This window comes from Ammospiza caudacuta, chromosome 1 (genome assembly GCF_027887145.1).
Source record: "Ammospiza caudacuta isolate bAmmCau1 chromosome 1, bAmmCau1.pri, whole genome shotgun sequence".
NCBI lineage: Eukaryota > Metazoa > Chordata > Aves > Passeriformes > Passerellidae > Ammospiza > Ammospiza caudacuta.
In genome coordinates this window covers 85,381,733-85,402,731 of record NC_080593.1, presented here as the reverse complement: position 1 = coordinate 85,402,731, position 20,999 = coordinate 85,381,733, and the positions used below count along the sequence as shown (strand labels likewise).

Below are 20,999 nucleotides of genomic sequence, written 5' to 3'. Positions count from 1 at the left end.
GCAAAGGGTTGGGTTGTGTGGGGCTTTTTTGTGTTTGTTTTTTTGTTTGTGGTGCCCGTACTCATAGGAAGGGGTGTGCAAAGTGGTCTCAAGCAAGTCCTGGAGAGGGAACTTGGAAATAGATAAGTTAGAGATGCTTGCTGTGGACTTAAACTTGAGAGTTGATCTTCCTATAGTGTGCACGGGTGGATGGGTGCAGCAGTGAAACAGAGCAGTGAGAAAGATGAAAAATTTCTTGGTACCTTGGATCTCTACATGAAGTATTTTGGGGTGGGGTAATGCTAATTACCCCACCCCAAAATTACTGCATGCTAATAAATCTCTTGTATTATTGTTTTTTGATTTATGCCAATATTTTTCTCTCTTTATTTCCTCTGAAAATAAATAATTCTTTGCAGGTTGGATGAGAGTGAGATTTGCATGGGGCTAGCTGCATTCAAGAGAGAATATCCAGCTTAATTGTGGTGCCATAACCCTAGATCTTACATCAGCCCTGGAAACTTTTGCTATATCACACCATTATTTTCCTCTGATACTTAAATTTACCAGAAGTTAAACAGCAGAGCAGTTTCATGGAACAGTTTTCTCCCTATTAAAGAAATCACTGAAAATGAGAGCTGGGGAGAGGATAACATAAGCTCTCTTCTTCCATTGACATACCTTTTCCTGGGTAAAGATCTGCAGGGGGTTAATTCTGGCCACACAATCGATGCTTACACAGTTGCACAGAAATCCCCTCCCCACCCAATGAGAGCAGCTCTGTTAAAAGCATTTATTATGTGCATGTGACAAACTGACCCATAAAACATCCTGAACGTTGCAGGCAGCAACAATTAGTTGATACTCGCTGCTTGGAATCGCCGGCTTCCCGAGCCGGTGCCTTGGGAGACGGGAAGTGAGGCAATATTGCTGAGTACTGTAGGGAACAGAGGCAGCTGATGGCATTAGGGATGCTCTGCCATGCTGCTGGAGCTCAGCCTGTCACCCTCTCCTTACAAAGCACCCTGCTGCTGCTGCCAGAGCAGAGTGAGCTCAGCCCGCTCGCAAAAACCGATGGCGCGTTGTGCCCGATGCTGTCGGAGTGCGGGAAATTTGTATTTCCAATAGCGCTTGAGCTTTTGGGATTTTCGGTGCATGGAAGCCATTGTGCTGTAAATTTTGTAGAGTGTTTATTCTTTAAATGGCCATCATTTCCTTGAGTGCCTGTAGGTTATGGTCAGTTTTCATGAGGAGCCTTTCTTCATGTTTTGCCTTTTTTTTTTTTCCCCAGTCGCTTCCATTATTTTTTTCACTGTCCTAAGTTATTCTCATCTTCATAGTTTCACGCTTTGGTTGTAGTCCTTGTATTTTGTCTCCATGTGACATATCATCCTTGATTCTTCTCATATGAGGCTTTGCATGTTGAATTCATAGAGGTTTTTCTTTAAAAGTTTCTTTTGTTTTGCTTTCTCTCCCTTTCTCCTGGCATCTTTGGTGTAACTTCCTGTTCTAGGATGTCATTGCTTCATCAGGATGTGTGTGTCCCTGTGTGTGTGTGAGGAATAAAGGAACTCTTGTAAAGATGGATAATTGATTTTTTTTCCTTTTTTTTTTTTTTAATCTACTGTGCCACTGTAGCTGTTTCTGAAAACTCTTTTCATGCTGCTGAAGTCAATGCTAGCGCGTCTAGGAGTTGGGGCTTCAGCTAAGAACTTGTTTTCATTAATTTTAAAAATTCATTTAGCCCTCAGGGTTGCAGAGGAAACCTTAGGAGCTGTGCTCTTGCAAGCACTGGGGAACAGATTCACAAGTCCTTAAATCCTTGGCTTTTTCACTCCTTGTGATTACTTTTTTGGGAGGATGGAGGAAGACACAGGAGTGGGAAGAGGGTCTATCTTTGTCTTACCCTGTATTGCATTCTAAGTTTAATTTCTGTTCAACCCTACATCTTAATGCTAGCTTAGATTCCTCTGCTACCAGACTAGGTAAATTGAATTGCATTTGTGCAAGACAAATTTCATAACTATTCATTCCTAAAATAACGTGTTTGTTTTGTTGTGTCTGGCCATTCCAAATACAGTTTATTTGGCAAATTGTTCCCCTATTGTTGGGCTGCTGGTTTTGTTCTATTTCTGTTACTACATCAACCACAATCTAAACCCAAGATCCCATTTTATCACATAAGAGACAGTCAGCACCCCAAAGGTTTTCCCATGCATTAAAAATACATACATTTTCAAATGCCAATCCTCAGCCTCCAAAGACATCTTTGAAAGCAATCTCTGGTCCCTTTCCCAGTAATATGTGGCTGGACCTGTAAATGCAAATAGAGTGCTGGAGCCAGGCCTAGGTGTGTGTGCAGCCCTTAAAGGTGTTCCGTTGTCTGCTCTGCAGCCTCTCTGCTCCTCTCTCCCGAGAAAAACATGGAAGGGAAGGAGGGTTTGTGGCCTACCCACACAGAAGTTCTGCTTGGATAATCGTAAATCCAAGTGAGAAGCCAAGTGCACGTTGCTGAGCCCTGTGCTAGAAGGGGTTTTTGGCTCATAGGGTGGCCTGGGCCCTAGATGACAAGGACCTCAGCTGCTGTTGTCACAGTGTCCTACTGGGAAAGAAAGAGCCATCCAAATCTTGGGGATCTGTATCACTTTCCTAAATCCAATGGGAAGCTGCTCCCTGGAGCCTTGTTGCGCCCTTTGCCAAGCTCCAAATTAATGTGGTTCTTGTGGTTGGAAGCCTGTGCAGCAAGGAAGATGTGGTAATAATTCCTTTTCTACAGAGTAATTTATAATGGCAAAGCAATTTAAAATACTCAGTAACTAGCTTGGTTACTTAAGGATTTAATCAAGAAATTATTATGGTTTTTCTTTATATTGCCCTTTCTAGTGTTGTTAGTGATTTAAATTGTGTTTGCAAGAAGTTTTGTACTAAACCTTGCTCTTGGAGCAAATTCAGACAATAAATAATGCATTCTGTAAGCACAGCTGAGGAGAATTGCAAGCTATCTAGGGATAAATTGCACAATAAAATATATGAAAGATAAAGGTTAGTGCCAGCAAAATAATTTAATGCCTTTCATTACATAATCAAAAGAATGTAACAGTGTCTGTAACTGTCTTTTTTAATGTATGTAAAGGATCTTGAAACCAGAAAGGATTTTTGCATAAAAAGCAATTGCTGTTAGGAGGAGCTGTGTGGAGAGAGAAGGGAGCACATTTACAGACTTAGAGTCAAAACTAACAGAAAATGCTGGAACAGTCTGGACCCCCAGATCCAGGACTGAGTGAGCTGGCTGTCGCTGCACTCCCTTCCTGCTGGTGTGGACTGTCAAAGCCTATACAAACTGCTTCCCAAGCCTTCTCTCTTCTAGCATTCTGCAAGTACCCTGAAGCTTCAGCAAAATTCATAAAAGGCCTATTGTTACTCTTAGAAGGATAGAAAAAGTCTTTCTTCTTTCTTTTACCTAAAAATGAGAGGCAAATGAGGAATTGAGTGGGAAGATGTGAAAATGTCAAACAGGTCAAATGATCTATCTGAACATCTGAACATTAAACCGAAGTGGGAAAGAGTTGAAACAGCTTTTGGGAATGCTGTCACAAAATTGATGTGTTGTCTGTATGTAGGTATGTATCACTTAAAACTGCATTTCGCTATTTATTTTTAAAATATGGAAATTACAGGGTAGCAGCTTACAGTTTCCAAACCTTCAGCCTCTAAGTATGTGCATACACGTTGAAATAAATCTTTTGTTCATGCAGGCAGTGGTTATGTCTTGAAAATGTGCTCTGCACAGTTGTATATAAATAGCTGAGATTTTTGAAGATACTTCAGTGCAGTTGCTATACAATGCTAAACCTATACAGAGAGCAATACTTTTAGATTTAAGAAATATTTTAAGTTTTGAGAAGATAGAACCAGATAATTCAATGCCTACAGAAAAAATAATCATTTTCGCATGCAGTTTTGAATTAGAGGAGGAAAAGCTTTGGCTTGCTATTACAATATTTCTATTTTAAACTTCAGTAATACCCCACATGTGCTCATTGTATATTCCCCACATGTGCTCATTGTATGTTCCTCTAAACGTGCTTTGTATACATGCAACATAACACACTTTGTTTATTTCTTAAAGCTCAAATGTCAATAATTGCAGTGTGTAATTGTGCTAGTTTTGACTGGGGTAGAGTCAATTTTCTTCATAGTAGCTGGTATGGGGCCATGTTTTGGATTTATGATGCAAGCTGTGTTGATAATTCCAGAGATGTTTTAGTCACTGCTCAGCAGTGCTTACAGAGCCAAGGTCGTTTCTGGTCCTCACCCCGTCCCTCCAGCAAGGAAGGGAGTGGAACACAAGAAGCTCAAGGGGGCAAAGTCAGGACAGCTGACCCCAACTAACCCAGGGGAAATCCTGCACCATTTGGAATCATTGGAATCATGTTTGACCTATGAAGCTGGGGAGAGAAGAAGGATGGGACAAGGCAGGGGACGTTGGAAGTGATGATTTTTAATCTTCCCAAATCACCATTACTCATGATTGGCTTTCCTGGTGATGGCTCAACACCTGCCTGCCCATGGAAAGTGGGGAATGAATTTCATGTTTCGCTTTGCTCATGTGCATGGCTTTTGCTTTCCTGATTAAACTGTCTTTGTCTCAGCCCATCAGTTTTCTAATTTTATTCCCTCCAATTCTCTCCCCCACCCCACTGGGGGCAGTAAGTGAGCAGCTGTGTTGGGCTGAGCTGCTGGCTGGGGTTAAACTGTGATGTAAATAGTGCAGAGAAATGTTTGCTTGATACAGTGGCCTGAATTCAGCCAACATGGCTTACAGCATCCATCTTTCGTCCAGAATCAGGAGCCTTTGTCATGTGCTTTAGATAGTAACCTGCTCCATCTCTCTCCCTTACTTTCACAAAGAATGTAACCCCAAAGTTACTGGGTGCACTGGTGACTGGGTGTCCATACATGATGGCTTCAGACGAGCTAACCTTCCCAATGCCAATGCTGACTGGCACCCAGCACTAATCCTGCCCTGCCCATCTCTATGATTCCCAAAACCTCTCTTGCTGGTACAACCCTCATGGAGTTTATGACATCAGTATTGGTTTTGATGAGCACTGAACATAAGGATTATATGATTCCCCTTCAGGTCAGGTTATTTCTCTGACTCTTGGAAATGGGTTTAAAATTCAGTAGCCCAGTGAAGGGGGACAGAATGAGCATTTTGAAACACAGCCAACTAAAGCAGGGCTTTGTGGGATTTTGTTTTGAGGTTACTGTTCTGAATATGAAAGTCATAGACTAAGATCTTGATCGTACAGCAGTTGTTCTCATTTGTTGTTCATAGGCTTTTAAATGTGTACCTAAATATAGTGTATGCCAGAGGAGAGAGTTAATGTTGCTATGAGAACCTTAACCTCAGCATTTCCAAGGGTTTTATGTGTATGTGTATGGAGGAAAAAAACAATGATCAAATACCTCACAGGATTTTTTCTTTTATAAGGAAGTACTATCTGATGCCTTGTGTCTAAGTGATCTTATCCACGTTGTATTGCTGTTGCCACTGCTGTTTGTCTGAAGGGCTATTTTCCTGCATAAGCAGGAAGCAACAGAGAAGGCAAAAAGAGCCATAGGGTTGACCTATATATTTATTTCATTGCAGCAGCTGAATTTTCCATGTCTTATAAAGCTTCCTTAATGCTGCTGGGCAAGTAAAGGGGGACTGGCTGGTGCTCCAGCATGTAGATGTGGTTGACTGAGTTGCTTACCTTGTCAGGTGTGCACAGAGCATGCTTAGAGGCCTTTCTTTTTCAAAGGTTTGTAACTTTAGGAAGCAAAACCTTCCTTTATTTGTTGCTTTTTCAACCAGAAAAATAGCAGTTCAAGGGTAGCCTGCAGGCTGAGCTTGAGTCTTCAGTAGCTTTGTGTTGACCGATCCTAATTGAAAGCTTCCTCATTCCTCCAGTGACTCTGACTCTGCTCTTGTGAGCTGATAAGCTTTGATTATAAAAAGCTTTTAGAAAAAAGATCTCATCAAAACAGGGTTCCGGTGAAAATAGCAAGTACCTGCCTGGTACATGGGTGCCTTCTGCAGTAAATAGCGCTTCTAGTTGTACAAGGTACGTGCAAAGATTTCAGTTCCATTTTCCTTCTATGTACCTCACTGATTGTCTGAACAGTCTTGATGAGTGAAATTGGGGGATGGAAGTCAAAACTTGCTGGACTGATTTTCTGTTTGTGCAGTTCTCAGTAATGACTTTTCAGTGTACTTTAATAGCTTTCTGTGAAGTCTGATCTACTTCTCTTATAAAGAGAAGCTCTAAAAGAACTAGTGTACTGAAACCTTTGATCTATTAGATTTCAGTCACAGGGCCTTCTGATGACTGGTGCTTCCTTCTGATGTTTGGAGTCATAGCCCAGGATAACATGGGTTGGTCTACCTTGATATAAATTACGCTGTTTAATTTCAGATTATAGAATGCGAATGTAAATCTGTTTGCCACTGAAGATTTTTAGCATAACATTATGTAAAAGAGTGAATTTCTGTGATCATTGTGTATAGTTATAGGTTTTGTTTTGAAGAAAAAGGAAAGAAATAGCTTAAGAAATGGAGAAAAAATGATGTGACCATCACATGACTGGGTTTTCTTGTTTTTGTTGTATTTTTTTTTCCCTTCACATTCCTAAAGTATTTGCATTACTTGATAGACACAAAATACTGAGTGAGGTTGAGGAACTGAGGCTGGAAGATGAAGCAGCCATGAAGATACTCAAGATATGCGACCCATTATATGAAACCTCTGAAGTGATGAATATTAATGTTCTTTTAAATTTTTAATTTTTAAAGTCTTTTTTGTCTTTAGAAGAAAGAAAAGAAAAGCTTGGGGGAAGACTTCTTCCCAGAACAATGGTGCAGTCTGTTATCTGCTCCTTTGCGCTGTAAAGCACTGAATGTTCAGCCAATATAGCGCTCTGGTTGGCTTAGCATTCTTAACCTTAATTTTGAATAGAAGGTGCCTTGTGCTGCTGACGTAATTAGGGCCTTTTGTAAATCACTGTTGCAGGCAGTCTGCTGTTGCATTTCACTGCATTTCTCAGAGGGATGCAGTGCAAAAGTGTCAGACTAACTTTTTGAACCTCTCATCAGGCTAAGTGTTTTCATTATTGGAGTATTTTATTCGAGTGAATCTTGCTTAGTTTTCCTTTGTAGATAATAAGCCCTAAATCAGTTTTGGAAATGAAACAGTGTTTCTGCTGGATGAAGTTTGAATAGGGAGCCCTTAAAGTGGGAGGTGCTTCCTTAGGAAAAAAGAAAGAGAGAAAAAGGAAAAGTGAGAAAATTGGATTTGACCAATTGACTTCAAATTCAGTTCCCTCTATGATACAGAAATGCTGTTATCTGCGTCTTTTGTCACAGAAACTGTCAGAAAGTTGGAGGTGAAGCTTTGTCGTCAAGCTGGTTTCGTATTTGTGGTTATACTTCATAACTGTGCAGCGTTGTGTGGGGGCATAAAATCCCCTTACCTTCCATGCAAGCCTCTTAGGGGCTGCTGCACTCCTGCCTCTGCAGAGGCACAGGGTTTCATCTCACTTCTACCTCTCTCCTGTTCCCTGGGGCAGGGTTCAGCCCAGGCCATTACATCCCCTCCTGATGCAGTGTTTTATATCTGTGATGTCAGTGGCGATACATGGCCTTGTACTGTCCTTGATGGCAAACACAGCACTATTAATAAATAGTCAGTGAGGTTTACTTGCTCATTGCTGCCTTCACGCTGCCCACCCATTGCACTCCACTCCCTGGAGTGCCTTAAGGGCCCTGTTAACACCCCAAGGGCTGTCTGGTCCCATGAATGAACATATCCATGTTTGTAACCCAATTCCATAGTGGCTGTGGTGTGGGGATAGTGGGTGCTGCCTCCAGGGCCTGGCTCTCCGGAGGAGGGAACATGGCATTACAGTAGGAGTACACCACACTGCAGTGTTGGGTATCCAGTAGTTTGAAATGCTGGGGGGCTGGCATTGGCATCAGCATGAGCTAAGACTCTGGGCAGGGAGGGGGAGGGTGGGACACGTACCCCTGACTCCTTTACTTCATACTGAGAGAGCACAGCATGAATGAGCATAAAAGACAGCTGCAGCTTTCTTCCAGTGGCCACACGGCATTAAGGCTTTCCATGCTTGGGAGCAGAGAAGAGTGTGGTGGTTGTCTTACAGCTCTGTCTTTTCCACCTGCACGGGCTGGAGAGGCACCCTCAGCAAAACAGCTTTGCCTTTTCTGGGCCTTGGCACTGACAGTGATCAGGTGCTGTCTGTATCACTGCCTTGTTCCCTGCACGAAAGGAGAAGAGGCGGGGTTTGCCCTCCAGGTGTTGCCAAAGTGGCGATTGCTGTGGCGTATTCCTGGTTCGGGCACCCCAGTGAAAGCTGAGGCAGAGAGCAGAGGGCTGCGCTTCTCGTGACTAATGAATGAATGAATGATGTCACCAGGTTGGTTCCCGAGGCAGGAAATCCATCCAAAATAGTTTAGTTTCAATACAGAAAGTGCACTTACGTGCAGAGTAAGCTGAAGGTAGAACGGAATTCTTTCACCACCAACTTTTCGGTCCGATGGCTATACTATAAAAGTAGAAGAAAAAAAAAATATCAGGCGGGTGTTAGTCCCTGCCATTCCCCACTAAAACAATCAGAATAGCTACTTTCTGTCTTGTTGCGTACTGACTTTTCGGTGTGCCTGTCCATCCTGGGAGGAAGACGAGAGCTGCGCTCCCCACCGCACACTGCGGTGCGATGCCCGCGGCTGTCTCGGGCATCGATCCACTCGTGTCCCCCCGTCCGGGAGTGCCGGAGCGGGCCGTCCCGCTGCGGTGCGATGCGGGGCTCTGCTGCGACACGGCGCCAGCCACACAGCAGAGACTGGCCCGCAGGACAGAAAACGGGGGCACCCCCACGCCCAACAAATTCCTGCGTGTATGAGGATGCCTCTGGCTTGGCGAAGCGTTGGCAGGAGTGCAGCCGACACATTGCACAGCACGCATGCCTTCCCCAGAGCAACCGGGATTCCCCCTCCTCTCCTTTCCAGAGCCCACTTCTGAAAGAGCTGGCTCATCCCTGCTGTCAGATGAAGCCGTTTCCTGAACGCGCGGGTTTGAGTCACTTGGGCTGGATGAGGCTTTAACTCCTCCCTCGCCGGGCTCCAGTTTGTGCGTAGCCGGGGCAGCGGGGGGTGGGGGCGGCGCCGGCCGCGGCGCGGTGGCACCGCCGGGGCCCGGAGCGGAGCCGGAGCGGGGAGCGGGGAGCGGCGGCGGGGAAAGAAGTTCAATGCCCAAGTTGCAGGCATCGATGACATCAGCGCGGGCAGGCCGGGCTGCGGGCGGGACCGGCACCGGCGCCGGGCAGCAGCGGCACACGCGTGCCGGGCTCCCCACGCCCCGCCCCGCCGCCGCCCCTGGGGTCTCCAGCGCCCCGAGGTCGTCATAAAAAAACCCCCACATTTCCTTTGTAATTCCTTTTTTTTTTTCTTTTTTGGGGGGGGGGGAGGTGGGGGAGGCGGGAATAATTTGGAAGTCTGATAGTGTGTGGGAAATGATTACATCAGTCGGAGGGAGGGCTAGGATTGGTCTGCACAGTGTGGTTTGATTCACTACCGCAAAGATTGCGTGTAACCCTTTGAGTGGAGCTCTGGCAGAGTTGTTTCCCTCCCCAGAAACAGTCCCCATAGCAGGGGCTACGTGACAGGTAGGGTACGGCCGCCCCTGACGCCGCCGGCACCCCGGGCGCCCAGCCGCAGGCTGCAGAGGGTCGGCGGAGGCAGAGAACTAACTCTCAAGAGGCAATCCCCATTTAAAATGCCATCTTGTTCTTCCGACTGCTGCCTTTTACGTGCCGTTGAGGTAAGATTTTCCATATCGAATTACCCTCCAGGTTTTTGTTAGACTCTCCTTCTCTTGCTAGGATGCGGAGCGTTTTAAACACGGGAGTTGATTTAAATTTGGGACCTGCACATTTGCCCGGAGAAATAATTTTGCGGGAAGTGTCTCTCGCTTGAGCAGAACAATGCAAAGAGGAAAGCATCTGTATAATTCAGGAGGTGGGGGAGAAGGCTCTTGACTTGTTCTCTCATCCCCGTTGATATTTAGGATGCGCAGCGTATGCACGTTTGGTTTCAAACTACTTTCAGGCTAGGATCAAAAGAGAAGTCAGGGCAGAGAGAGAAATGTGTGGACTGTGCTGGGTAATTGATTTGCCGGCAGAGACTGCGAATGGGACTTCCCCACACGAAACAATCAAAAGTTAGTGGGGAACAAGAGAGCCATTTTTAATCTTTGGGGTCTTGGCCTGCTCCTCTGTGAATGTTCAGAGGCCTCCGATGGGATCGCAATGAAAACTGTGTGTGTTTGACTGGATGTGATTTCTCTCGCCCACTGTTGCCAAAGTACTCTCTCGACATTGTTTCACGTTTGCTTACCTTACACAGCTCTATACAGAACCTGCTCTCTCACTTTTCCTGTGTATGTGGTCATATTAACCCTGCTGAATCTTTGTTTAGTGCAGGGAGGTGTTGGGGAGGGGGAGGGGAAATAGGTCTAGGGGCATCGAGAGAAAGTGTTATAAAGTGAATCATCCATTTCATTTGTCCTGGCTACCAAGGTGCTTGGAACCCTCACACCGAGAGGATGATGCTTTTCTACAGTAGCTGTGTGGTTTGCCTATGTTCAGAGCTGTTGATCTGTAAGTGTACCCTTTATGTTGCAGGATGTAAAAGTCTTTAGTGAAGATGGAACAAGCAAAGTGGTCGAGATTCTAGCAGACATGACAGCCAGGGACCTCTGTCAGCTGCTCGTTTACAAAAGTCATTGTGTGGATGATAACAGCTGGACTCTAGTGGAGCATCACCCTCACCTAGGATTAGGTAGGGAATGGTCAAAGGGGTGGCATGGTTACCTGGGAACATAAAACATGTGTAATTCATATAAATGTGCTTCCAGACGGAACGTTTTCTTTTCCACTGCTTGTATTTGTACAATTAGCTGAAATCACATACATGCTTTCTGTGTATTACAATTTGATGTGTTAAGCGTTTAAACCATTTAAAGTCCTTCCCTTATTTCCCATCTTCTGGTATTTTTATTATTAAAAAAAAAAAGGAAGAATTGTCTAATCTTCACTCTAGCGCTCTGTTGCTACATTGCTGTGTCTGAAGCTATTGCAAATAAACAGCTTAGGCAAATTAAGCTTGATCCTTGGAGTACGCTCCTATGAAACAGCTCAGCTCATCACCAGCTGGGAGACCTGGGTGAACAGACTCAGCCTTACATACCTACAGTAATGCTCATGAAAGCTAGACATGCTGAGGTGGGGGAGGGGGTTGGCTAAACTTGACTCCAGGCAGGGAAAAAATGGTGGCACCACCCGCAAATCCATGGGCAATTTCTGGACCAGCGGTGGTATCTGCTCTCCAGGCAGCAGCTCCTCCACCTGATTGAAATTAAGGTGTCATGGTTACAGTTTCAAGAAGGCAGCAAGAGGAAGAACCGTGGGGAATTAAATAACGCCGTGAATTGGTTTAATTACAGTACCTGAAAGGATCTCATGTTATTCAGTCTTGCTTTTCCTGTTATTTTGTGGCACTGATTAGTTACAGGGTTCTGCTGTGCAGCTCGCAACAGCGTATCGCCCAGATAACGCTATCTGTAATTCTCCATGGCATACAATAACGCTTTAAAAAGTGTATCATTTGGAGTATTAGTCGATATACTTCATGGGGAATGTTTTTTCTAGAAACAGAGGAAGGCAAATCATAAGCTGCAATCGCCAGCACTGGAATTGTGAATGCTATCTGTAGCTAACAGAGGGGGTTTTATGTCTAAAAATGTAATTCAGAACCCTTACGAATAAAAAAAGGAAATTATTTGCTGGAAATGTGATGCCCTAAACCAGTACTGTTAAACACTAATAAATTTACTGCTCTGAGGACTAACAGTTTAAAAAAATCCCAAACATGTAAGATATCCTGATTAGCTTATGGTTTTATTATCTCTCCTAATGTAGAAATATATGAAAAAATTAACATGAAACACTCTCTGGTCTGTGTCTGTGATATACTTTCAGTTCTGAGGACATAGGATGAGGTGAAGAATTAAGGTATAAATTACAGAATCTTGATCTCTGTAGCTTAATACGCCACATGCGCTTCCAAAAACCTTTACAAATATTCAGTTTTATCAATGCTCATTAAACTACCAGGCTCTCTTTTTCTATATTCTCTTTCCCATCATTGCTGATTACCAAGGTATTGTGTAAACAGAAGCCTTCTCCTTTGTAACCAACATCCTTCTCCTGCCAGATTCATTCAATGATGCCACAATTCAGTGTTTGTGACATCACAATAGCTTCCATGGTGACTAATTGTGCTGTCAAACTCTGGTGTGTGACATCTCTGAATGAATCGGGCAGGAGGCTGATTAGGAAATCAAAAGCTTCTGTTTACACACAAATAACTTGGTAATTAACAATGATGGGAAAAGAGCAAGATACTTATCGGGCTGCATTTATATACATGGGGACCTGCCTGCCTTGGACCTCTGTCTCACACTGAAGCACAAAGCGGGCCCCCAGAGATGTGGGGTGTGCAGGTTGGGGCTTCAGCAGCCACCAAACTTGGTTCCACAGGGATGGCCCCAGGGCTCTCCCCTGTAGGCCACAAAGTGGATCTGTGTGAGAAGTAATGCATCCTTTGGGGGTGTAAAGCCAAAAGACAAAAAATATTTAAAGAATTTTAAAAAATGTAATTATACAGATTTCACGTATTTGAAAGGATGAGGACAGAAAAGGGAATAAATTAGTTCATTTAACAGGAGACAACATTATCCAGTTTATTGAATTTGGGGTCTTAAGTATACATACTCAATAAACTCTAAATACCAACTTTCATGCTTCCACCAGTTTTGGTTGCAGTTTGAATTTTTTTATTATTTGGCTGCTTCTTCCTAGCTCTTCTGTAGCTTACATGCTTTCCTGTATTTTGGAGACTGTCAGATCAAGGTAGTAATGCGACTGCAACCTGGATGAAGTTATCAGGCATCTGATGGTCCATATTTGTTCCTCTAGATAAAAGATTGCTAGTATAAGTATGAAACAATGGTGAATAAATACATAGTGTCAAGAGAAATATGGTTAAAGAGCAGTCAGAATTGTGTGTTTCTAGAAGACATTATTTCTTATATAATACATCCTTGCTGACTTAATGCTCTGGGTGGTAGTCTTGAAGCCCACAAAAAGAGAGGAGTTCCTTCATTTAGTTCACTATGTTTTTTTCCTCCCTGTATTTTGCCTAATAGTACTCTCCAAAAGAGCTTGGTTTGCAGAACCAATTCATTGTTTTACTATTGGACAGACTGAGGACAAGATGAAATTTTTGATGCTAGCTGCATATTTATCATTGCTTTGGTCTTTGAGGTCCCACTTTGTAAGGAGCCTCCACCTCACTGTTCACTTCACACACATAGCCAAGTACATTCCAAATAAAATGTGTGCTTACACATGACTTTAAACAGCTATTTGACTGCACAAAATATTTGTGCTCTCACTGGAAGCAGTGGTGTGACAATTTGCCAGCAGACTTTCTTGATTTGACATTTGAAAGTGGTTCCTGCTGCACCGTACCACTAATATCTAAAGCACATTGTAGTCAATGTTTAAGCAGTCTATGAAATTTGAATTGGTCCCATTATTTAATTTGCTACTGTAAGTATACCTAACTATATTTATAAATACCACATTTATAAAATGTGGTATTCTCCCTATGTTCTATTCCATACTTAACTATCATCAGTTTAGGACAAGAACAGAGAGCTATGTATTGGACATTAACAAAAATAATAATGATGAAAACATTCATGTTATTGTATTTGCCTGGACGCTGAAAGAATCCTTCCCTACCTACACACTTCATTTTTTGAGTTCCAGAATTGACTGTACACCATACTAAATACAATTCAAGCAGGAGAGAATGTAGAGGACTGAAATATGTGAGGGTTAGAAGAAAGCATTGCTGCAGTTTTGTACTTAGATATTTTGTTAATGTGCATTGATTTCTTTTAATATGAGTAAATTAAAAGTGGAACAGTTAAGCACAGCGCTTGCTTAAATGCAATATCAGGGCAGGCTCTTTGATACAGGGGTCCACCTGTCATTTGTAGTGATTCTCTGATTGGGAATTTTGGGATATGCCTGTGAGTTGTTCATGATGGAATCCAGCTCCTTTTCCCACCTTGTATCACTGCTGCAGTTCAGTAGAAGTTCTGATAATAATGCAGATTAACTTGGGTGGGGTAGGGGAAAAGTCTGTTCCAGGAAGCATGCAGAGGAGACTGAGTGGAGCCTATCAGATAAACTGGAAGCACACATTTCTGGTCACTTCAACAGCAATGCCACTTGAAGACAGACTGACCTATTGAGCTGAACTTAACAGGCTGACATCTGTGCTTCTAGTTTTGTAGCAGAAAGCTCAAAGAAGGGCTGAGGCTGAGTTGCTCAGTGTCAAGTTCATCCCATTTGTACCAACCAAGTGCAAATTACCAAGCACTTCCCAAGTGTATGTATTACTATGAAGTAATAGCAAACTGACCAGGACTAGTTTCTTTTTTTTACATGCGCGTGTTATGAAATGCTGCACCTTTTCTCCAAGATGGCTTTGACCATCAAAATGAAAATATAAACATTAAATCAGTGGGAGTATCACCACAAAATCTCAGAAGGGTTTTGGTGTAGTAACAGAATACATCTAGGTCAGTTGTCTAAAGCATCCAAGAAACAGGCACTAAGTATATTTACACAAACTAAACATTGAAATATAAAACCAATTGACAAATGTTCATCTGTACTTCATTTCCTCAGAACAAAATAAAGAGTTTGTCCCTGGCAAGCAATTTTTAATGTGTTAGGAAAGCAAAGACCACAACTTTGGGTGGTGGCAGAACTAGACTGTAACAGGACGTGATCTTTCGGGGTTCATGCTGTGATAAAGCTTCGTACCAATGTAATTAAATGTTTTTTTGGAGGAAGCATAATTTAAAAAATAGGCCCTTCACCCTCATAGGCCCACAGTCTTCATCACAATGTGGAGGAGATTTGACTTCACCAGTTGCTTAAAAACCATGGTAGTAGCACCAGATTAGCAATACCTGAAACTTTACCTCCAGAGCCCCTAGAAATGTGTAGGTTTAGGTGATGACTGCTGAGGCAGTGCCAAATGTCTTTTACTAACAGCCTCCCTGTAGCAGTACTGTTGTGCACATTAGTCAAAGAGCTATCCCTTCAAAGTGCTGTTACACCTGATGCACTAAGACACAGCTCTTTGTTTGAGGGCAGCCCACTATGGAGGTTTGTCAATGTTAACCCCTTTGAAAACACAATTTAGAGCAAGGCTGGACATCACAAATGCACAGTAAATGCTGAAGTCGTCAATGAGCTGGTGATGACTGACAGACTGAGTGAAAGAGAAAAAGACCATGGGATTATTCAGTCATAGGTTAAATTTTCAATCAAAGAACACCACATAATCTGCTGAGTTCAGCAATTCAAGTAGTATTCCAGAGCTTGCTCTTTTTGGGATGCCAATGGCTGCTTGCTTTTTATCCTGAAATCACCCCAAGAGAAATTGGATGGCACTCTGGCATTTCTTACTGTAGGAATACAAGTATTGCAGGAACACAAAGTGGGTAAGGGACTCTCCAAATTTCTTTGGTCAGCAAGTCACAGGAATTTTGTTTAAAGTTTTGCAAAAGTTATGTTTTGTTTGACCTAATTTTAAAATTTTGTATTACATAAGGCATGAAAGCACTGACTAGTTAAAACTTTTGAAAAATACCTAAATATTTTCTGAGAAAGTTCTGAAGACTTGTCAAGATAATGAGTTCATTAAGTAGTGCACACTTAGCCAGTTGCCTTCTTTCGAATTACTGCTTTCAGTGAATTGGGTTTGTTAAGCTATCTGTTCATGCTTTGATGTGCCATTCTTTTGACCAGAGAAGTGGTGGTTATGGGCAGTTACCTTGTAACCAAATCTAGAGCAGAAAATTGCCCTGTCATGTGTACAAAACATTTGTCTCTGTCAGTATTCCTGTAAAGTAGATCCTGTGACCTCTTTCATAATAAACCCCATTGTCTAGCATCTACAATAAAGGCCTGAAGTTCACCTTGAAATGGACTGGTTTTATAGAGTGTGATCAAATACAACGCTGTATTTCTGTGATAGTTCAAGACCTAACAGTGGCCTTTCTGTAACTTTTTTCCCCCTTAAACCTGTCCACCTTGCCAGTTCCACAGCACACAACCAGTGGCAAAAGAAGAGGTTTGTCTGTATTATTGTAGCTACTGCACACACAAAAAATCTATTCCTTTCTCAAAAGTCTGTGCTTATGAAGCCCTGATATAGGAATTCCTTGAAGAACACTGTCATATAATGTTAAACTTTATAATACATTGCAAAGTAAAGTATTGCCTCATGGCAGTATGGTTTGAAAGTTAGAATGTGTTTTGGTAATTTCTTAAAAGGTAATGGAATTACACTGGGTTGTTTTAACTTCTGTTCTTAGTTGGTCTCACTCCTGCTGGTTGGCTGTGTGTTAACATGGTGTTCTTTTTCCACAGAGAGGTGCCTGGAAGATCATGAGCTCATAGTTCAAGTTGAATCCACCATGGGAAGCGAAAGTAAATTTTTGTTCAGGAAGAATTACGCAAAATACGAATTTTTCAAAAATCCCATGGTGAGTCTCATTACTTAGTTGTTTACACCACAGAGGGGTGGATTGCAATAACTGTGGATTGCTGGCCACTCTTCTGTCTTAAACATTTTTTATAAAAAGAACAGGCAACCAACTAACAGAATTCTTTCCAAAGAAATTTTAACCAATGTTTAAATTCCTTATACTTTCCTCCTAGCCTAAAAACCTCAAGTGTTTTCAAAGTGTTGTTTCAAAATGTCTGTAGTTACATTGGAGAGTGACCAAGACAGGGAAATTTTCATTAGTTCAAGAAAAACAATCAGAAGCGCAATTTACTCATTATCGTCAAAGTTCCTTGATTCGAAGAAAATTCATCACGTAACAAGCAGTATCCAAACCTTTTCATTTCTGCCTGTAATAGTTAATAAAACAACAAACCCATCTGGGTGACCCCTAAAGCACTTACTCCATACAAGGAATTTCACTGTTTCACCTATGGCTGTGCTTTACTGGTGTGCTCTGCCACATTTACTGATCACCATAGCTTGTCCTCTCTATATCCCTGGTATACCCATGCTTGAAAACTACTGCATGCCATACCTATTCCTGGATTTCTAGGATCCTTTGAATGTTGTCATTTTGAGCTGGTTACTGTGTAACTGCTCATCTGAGGAAGACTTTTTCACATTTTATCCAAACAATTATGTTGGAACAGACTGTTGTCATGAACCACCCTCAGCTGGTGCAACCTATTGAGATAGCTGAGGAAGGGTGATCCAGAGGTGGTTAGGTAAGAACAGATTTTGGGCCAGTCAGGCATCTGGGGTGTGAGAAGGAAAAAAGATACACAAGGTCATGTTTAAACACATTGCTGAAGTAACTGCAGGTGATAAATTCATGCCTTTGCTCTAGATGCCAGTGCACAGTTGCTGCATCTTCACACCTGTGCTTGCATGTACATTTGTCATCTGCTGGTGCTTGTTTCAGAGTCTGTGCCTTGACTTACTCTGTGAAACGTTTCTGTACATGGAGTGTTCCTAGTTTTTCATTTCTGTTGATCTCACCATCTGATAACCCATGAACATCTGAGTGTTGTACAGAAGTTTTGGTATCATAGGAGCTAGAGCATTAGTTTCATGTGGTATATTTTAATTAATAACAGAGCATGGGAGTAAAACCCAGAATGCTTGGCATTCAGTCCCAGGCTCCTGCAATCACAGAATAAATCATTCTTGTGGTGTAAGAATGCGAAGGCTCCCTATCCGTTGCATTAGCTGTTGCCATATGGCACTGTTTCTACTCAAGAGAGGCTGGTAAATGTTAGCTTTCATAACTCATTGTGCAACTTACCTGGCAGAAGGGTGATCCCTCCTCAGCCCTTCTCTTTATGCCCTAAAGACTAAAATTTATATTGCCGGAAGAGTGACAAATGTTCTAAACTGGAAATGTTTTTGTTGTGATTCATCTTGTTATAATCAGTCATTGTTTTATTTCAGGCATTTCTGGATGTCTTCATGCTTCAAATAATGTTTAAAAACTTCAAGAATGATTTCCTGTCATTGCTGTGTATAGTAAATTCAGTGTACCAAATTATACAGGAATTTTAAAACATAGCAGATTAAAGGGGAACTGGAGGAATAAATCTGAAATCAAGTAATTGGTCCAATAAGCAAGGAGTCACTGCATACTCAACTTGCAGGACAATTCATCCTTATCTTCCCAAGAAAGTAGAGGCTGTTAGAGATCCCCAAAAGTTCTTGGTAGAAGAGGAAGTGAGAGGAAAATGCACTTAGGAAATGCTACATATCAGATATTTTAAAAACTCACAATCTGTCTGCATGGGCATCTGGTGAGCAGAAGGAGGGGAAGAACTGCACTTGAAAAGCCCTAGTATTACCTTCTGTGTCAGGGGATCTCCAAATTGATTTAATAGTGATAGTTCCAAAAAATTAATGACTGTAAGAAAATGTGACTAGTTCTCTGTAAGTGTTTAAATATAATGTGATTTGCAATTATCTTCTTTTTGTGTCTAGAATTTCTTTCCCGAACAAATGGTTGCCTGGTGCCAGCAAACAAATGGCAGTATCCCACAGTCACAACTTTTGCAGGTACTGTAAATTATCTGTATGGACAAAGAAGATGGAGGGGAAGGGGTTGAGAGGCAGTCAGGAAGGAAGAGAATTCAAAGGTGTGGAAAATAGTCAGAGAAAGACCAGTATAGTGAAATAGCATCTGGGGCTAATGTCAAATACCTGACAAAGATCTTGACCAGTGGCATTGAGGTGCAAATTGTAAACACAAAGTATTCATAACTGTGGTCATACATATTTGTTCCATTAATACTCAGCTTACTCTGTGGGTATCTGGTTTAGCCACCTGTTGTTACTCGCAAACAGCCTTGGCAAGAATACTTCTAGAAAAACAAATATACCTTTTATAAAAGGCAGAACAGAAGTACTCTTCTGTACTCCACATCATAGCACAGGAGAAAGTGTAAAAATGCAGGTGGATATTAGAAGATGAGTTTGAGATGATGAGAGCTTTTGCTTTTGCTTTTTGTGTCCCATGTTTGTGCCTGGCAAGAATTAACAATAAGGACCAACTTCCCCATGGTTCAGCCAACCAGCTGCTCTTTTGTGTAGAAAAATAATGCCCTAAGAAGTAAGTGCAAGTAGGAATTTGTACACAGTATTTGCAAAGTAATCCCATTTAAAGCTCCCCAGGTTAAATTGCAGGGGTGTGTTCCTTATGCATATGTGTTGGTAGAGTTGTGCAATCTGTGTGGTGGTGGTGGCATGTGTGCTGCACTTGTGCTGAAGTTCTGGTGTCACTCTACAGTTTCTTGTTTGCTCATAAAGGAATGGGAGTGGTGCATAGTTGGTTTGCCTTCAAGGATAGTGCTAGAGAGTGGGCTACCCCTCTGACCAGTAACTGATTCACTTAAATCTCTCAATTTTTAGCACTCCAATCTAAGCCCCATAGTCTATAAATCCTTTTCACTTCACTTGTTTTCTCAACCTCTAGACATTCAACTCCAGAGCAAAATTAAAACACAATTTATTAAAGAAGTACTGTACTAAGAACATATGACCATGATGCCTGGAGGACAGTATCATGAATAACAAATTATAAAGCAGAAGCACAAATATATGAAGAATATAAGCATACGAGTAACTGATTTTAGCTTGATTTCTGTCATTTTGCAAATATACACTGACTCTGTGTTAAGACAAGTTTCCACTCACCTTTGATCCAGTGCATTCATTCTGTCCCATAACATGCCAAAGTCCATTAAAATCTGGTTCCACATTCACTGAGGAGAATTTAAAATATTAGCATCCACTTACATCTGGGAAACATTCAAACAAAAAAAAATCAAGCCAATTTCTGGAATTATAAATGAAAGTTATAAAAGTGCAGTGAGGTTGTAATCAGGAACCAAAACTGGCATGGACTGGCATTGCCATAGACTGGTAGGAAGAGAGGTTTTCACACCTTGGACCCTCTTCCTGTAATTAGAATGGAGAATTTAATTTAGTAATCAATACAAGCAGCAGGACTCCCAAAAAGAGCAAGATGTCCTTGAAGATGGAAAAGTTTTGAGGGTAACTCAAGTGGTAGCAAAAGGAAACCTTACAGCCCCATGAGGTATGAGTTTGCTTCTGGGAAGGCTCAGGAAGGTACAGTCCTGAAGAAGCAAAAGTCTTGGAGGTTAACAACACAAGAGGGTGGGGGAAAGAGGGTGATCATAATCCCTCTAGTTCGTTGTTTACCCATAAAAAATTCCTTTTGTTAAAATTTTTATATTAAGTACTTCTTTTGAGAAACACACAACCATTTTTCAGAATTTCAATGGCAGTTGTAATTTATTCACAGTAAACCTCCTGCAGCCTAGTAGTCATTAAGCACGTTGCATCTGAGGCCACCTTAGACACTGACCCATTTTGCTGGTTTTAATTATACACATGACAGGGAAGAATATTAAATATCATCTTATTATATCATATACTTCATTAAGAGCTAATATTTTTAGTCATGACAATAGCACTAAAATCATTGGGATCTGTTTTCCTTAGTCTTGACCTGGCTATAACATGCAAAAAACCTTGCCATCTTAGTTTACTTTTGTTTTAACTGACTGGACAAAAAGAATCTGTTCTTCTTTTGGTCTTTCCCTTTCACAGCTGACCAGTGTATTCATAGTACAAACAGCAAGAAAATTGATTGTTCTTTCCCATTCTGTTAGATGAGATGAGGAGGAACACTGGAAAAAAAAATAGGGTTTAATGGAAGTAAGAATTC

The 20,999-nt window shown here is 41.9% G+C and overlaps 1 protein-coding gene across 1 annotated transcript in view; it reads left to right on the top strand.

Moving 5' to 3' along the window:
- GRB10 (growth factor receptor bound protein 10) overlaps positions 1-20,999 on the top strand; it is a 144,833-nt gene that overhangs the window by 109,883 nt on the left and 13,951 nt on the right. Inside the window, exons 6-8 of the mRNA XM_058805251.1 lie at positions 10,726-10,882; positions 16,624-16,739; positions 18,731-18,805. Coding sequence (XP_058661234.1) covers positions 10,726-10,882; positions 16,624-16,739; positions 18,731-18,805 — 348 coding nt within the window. The remainder of the gene's footprint in view (positions 1-10,725; positions 10,883-16,623; positions 16,740-18,730; positions 18,806-20,999) is intronic.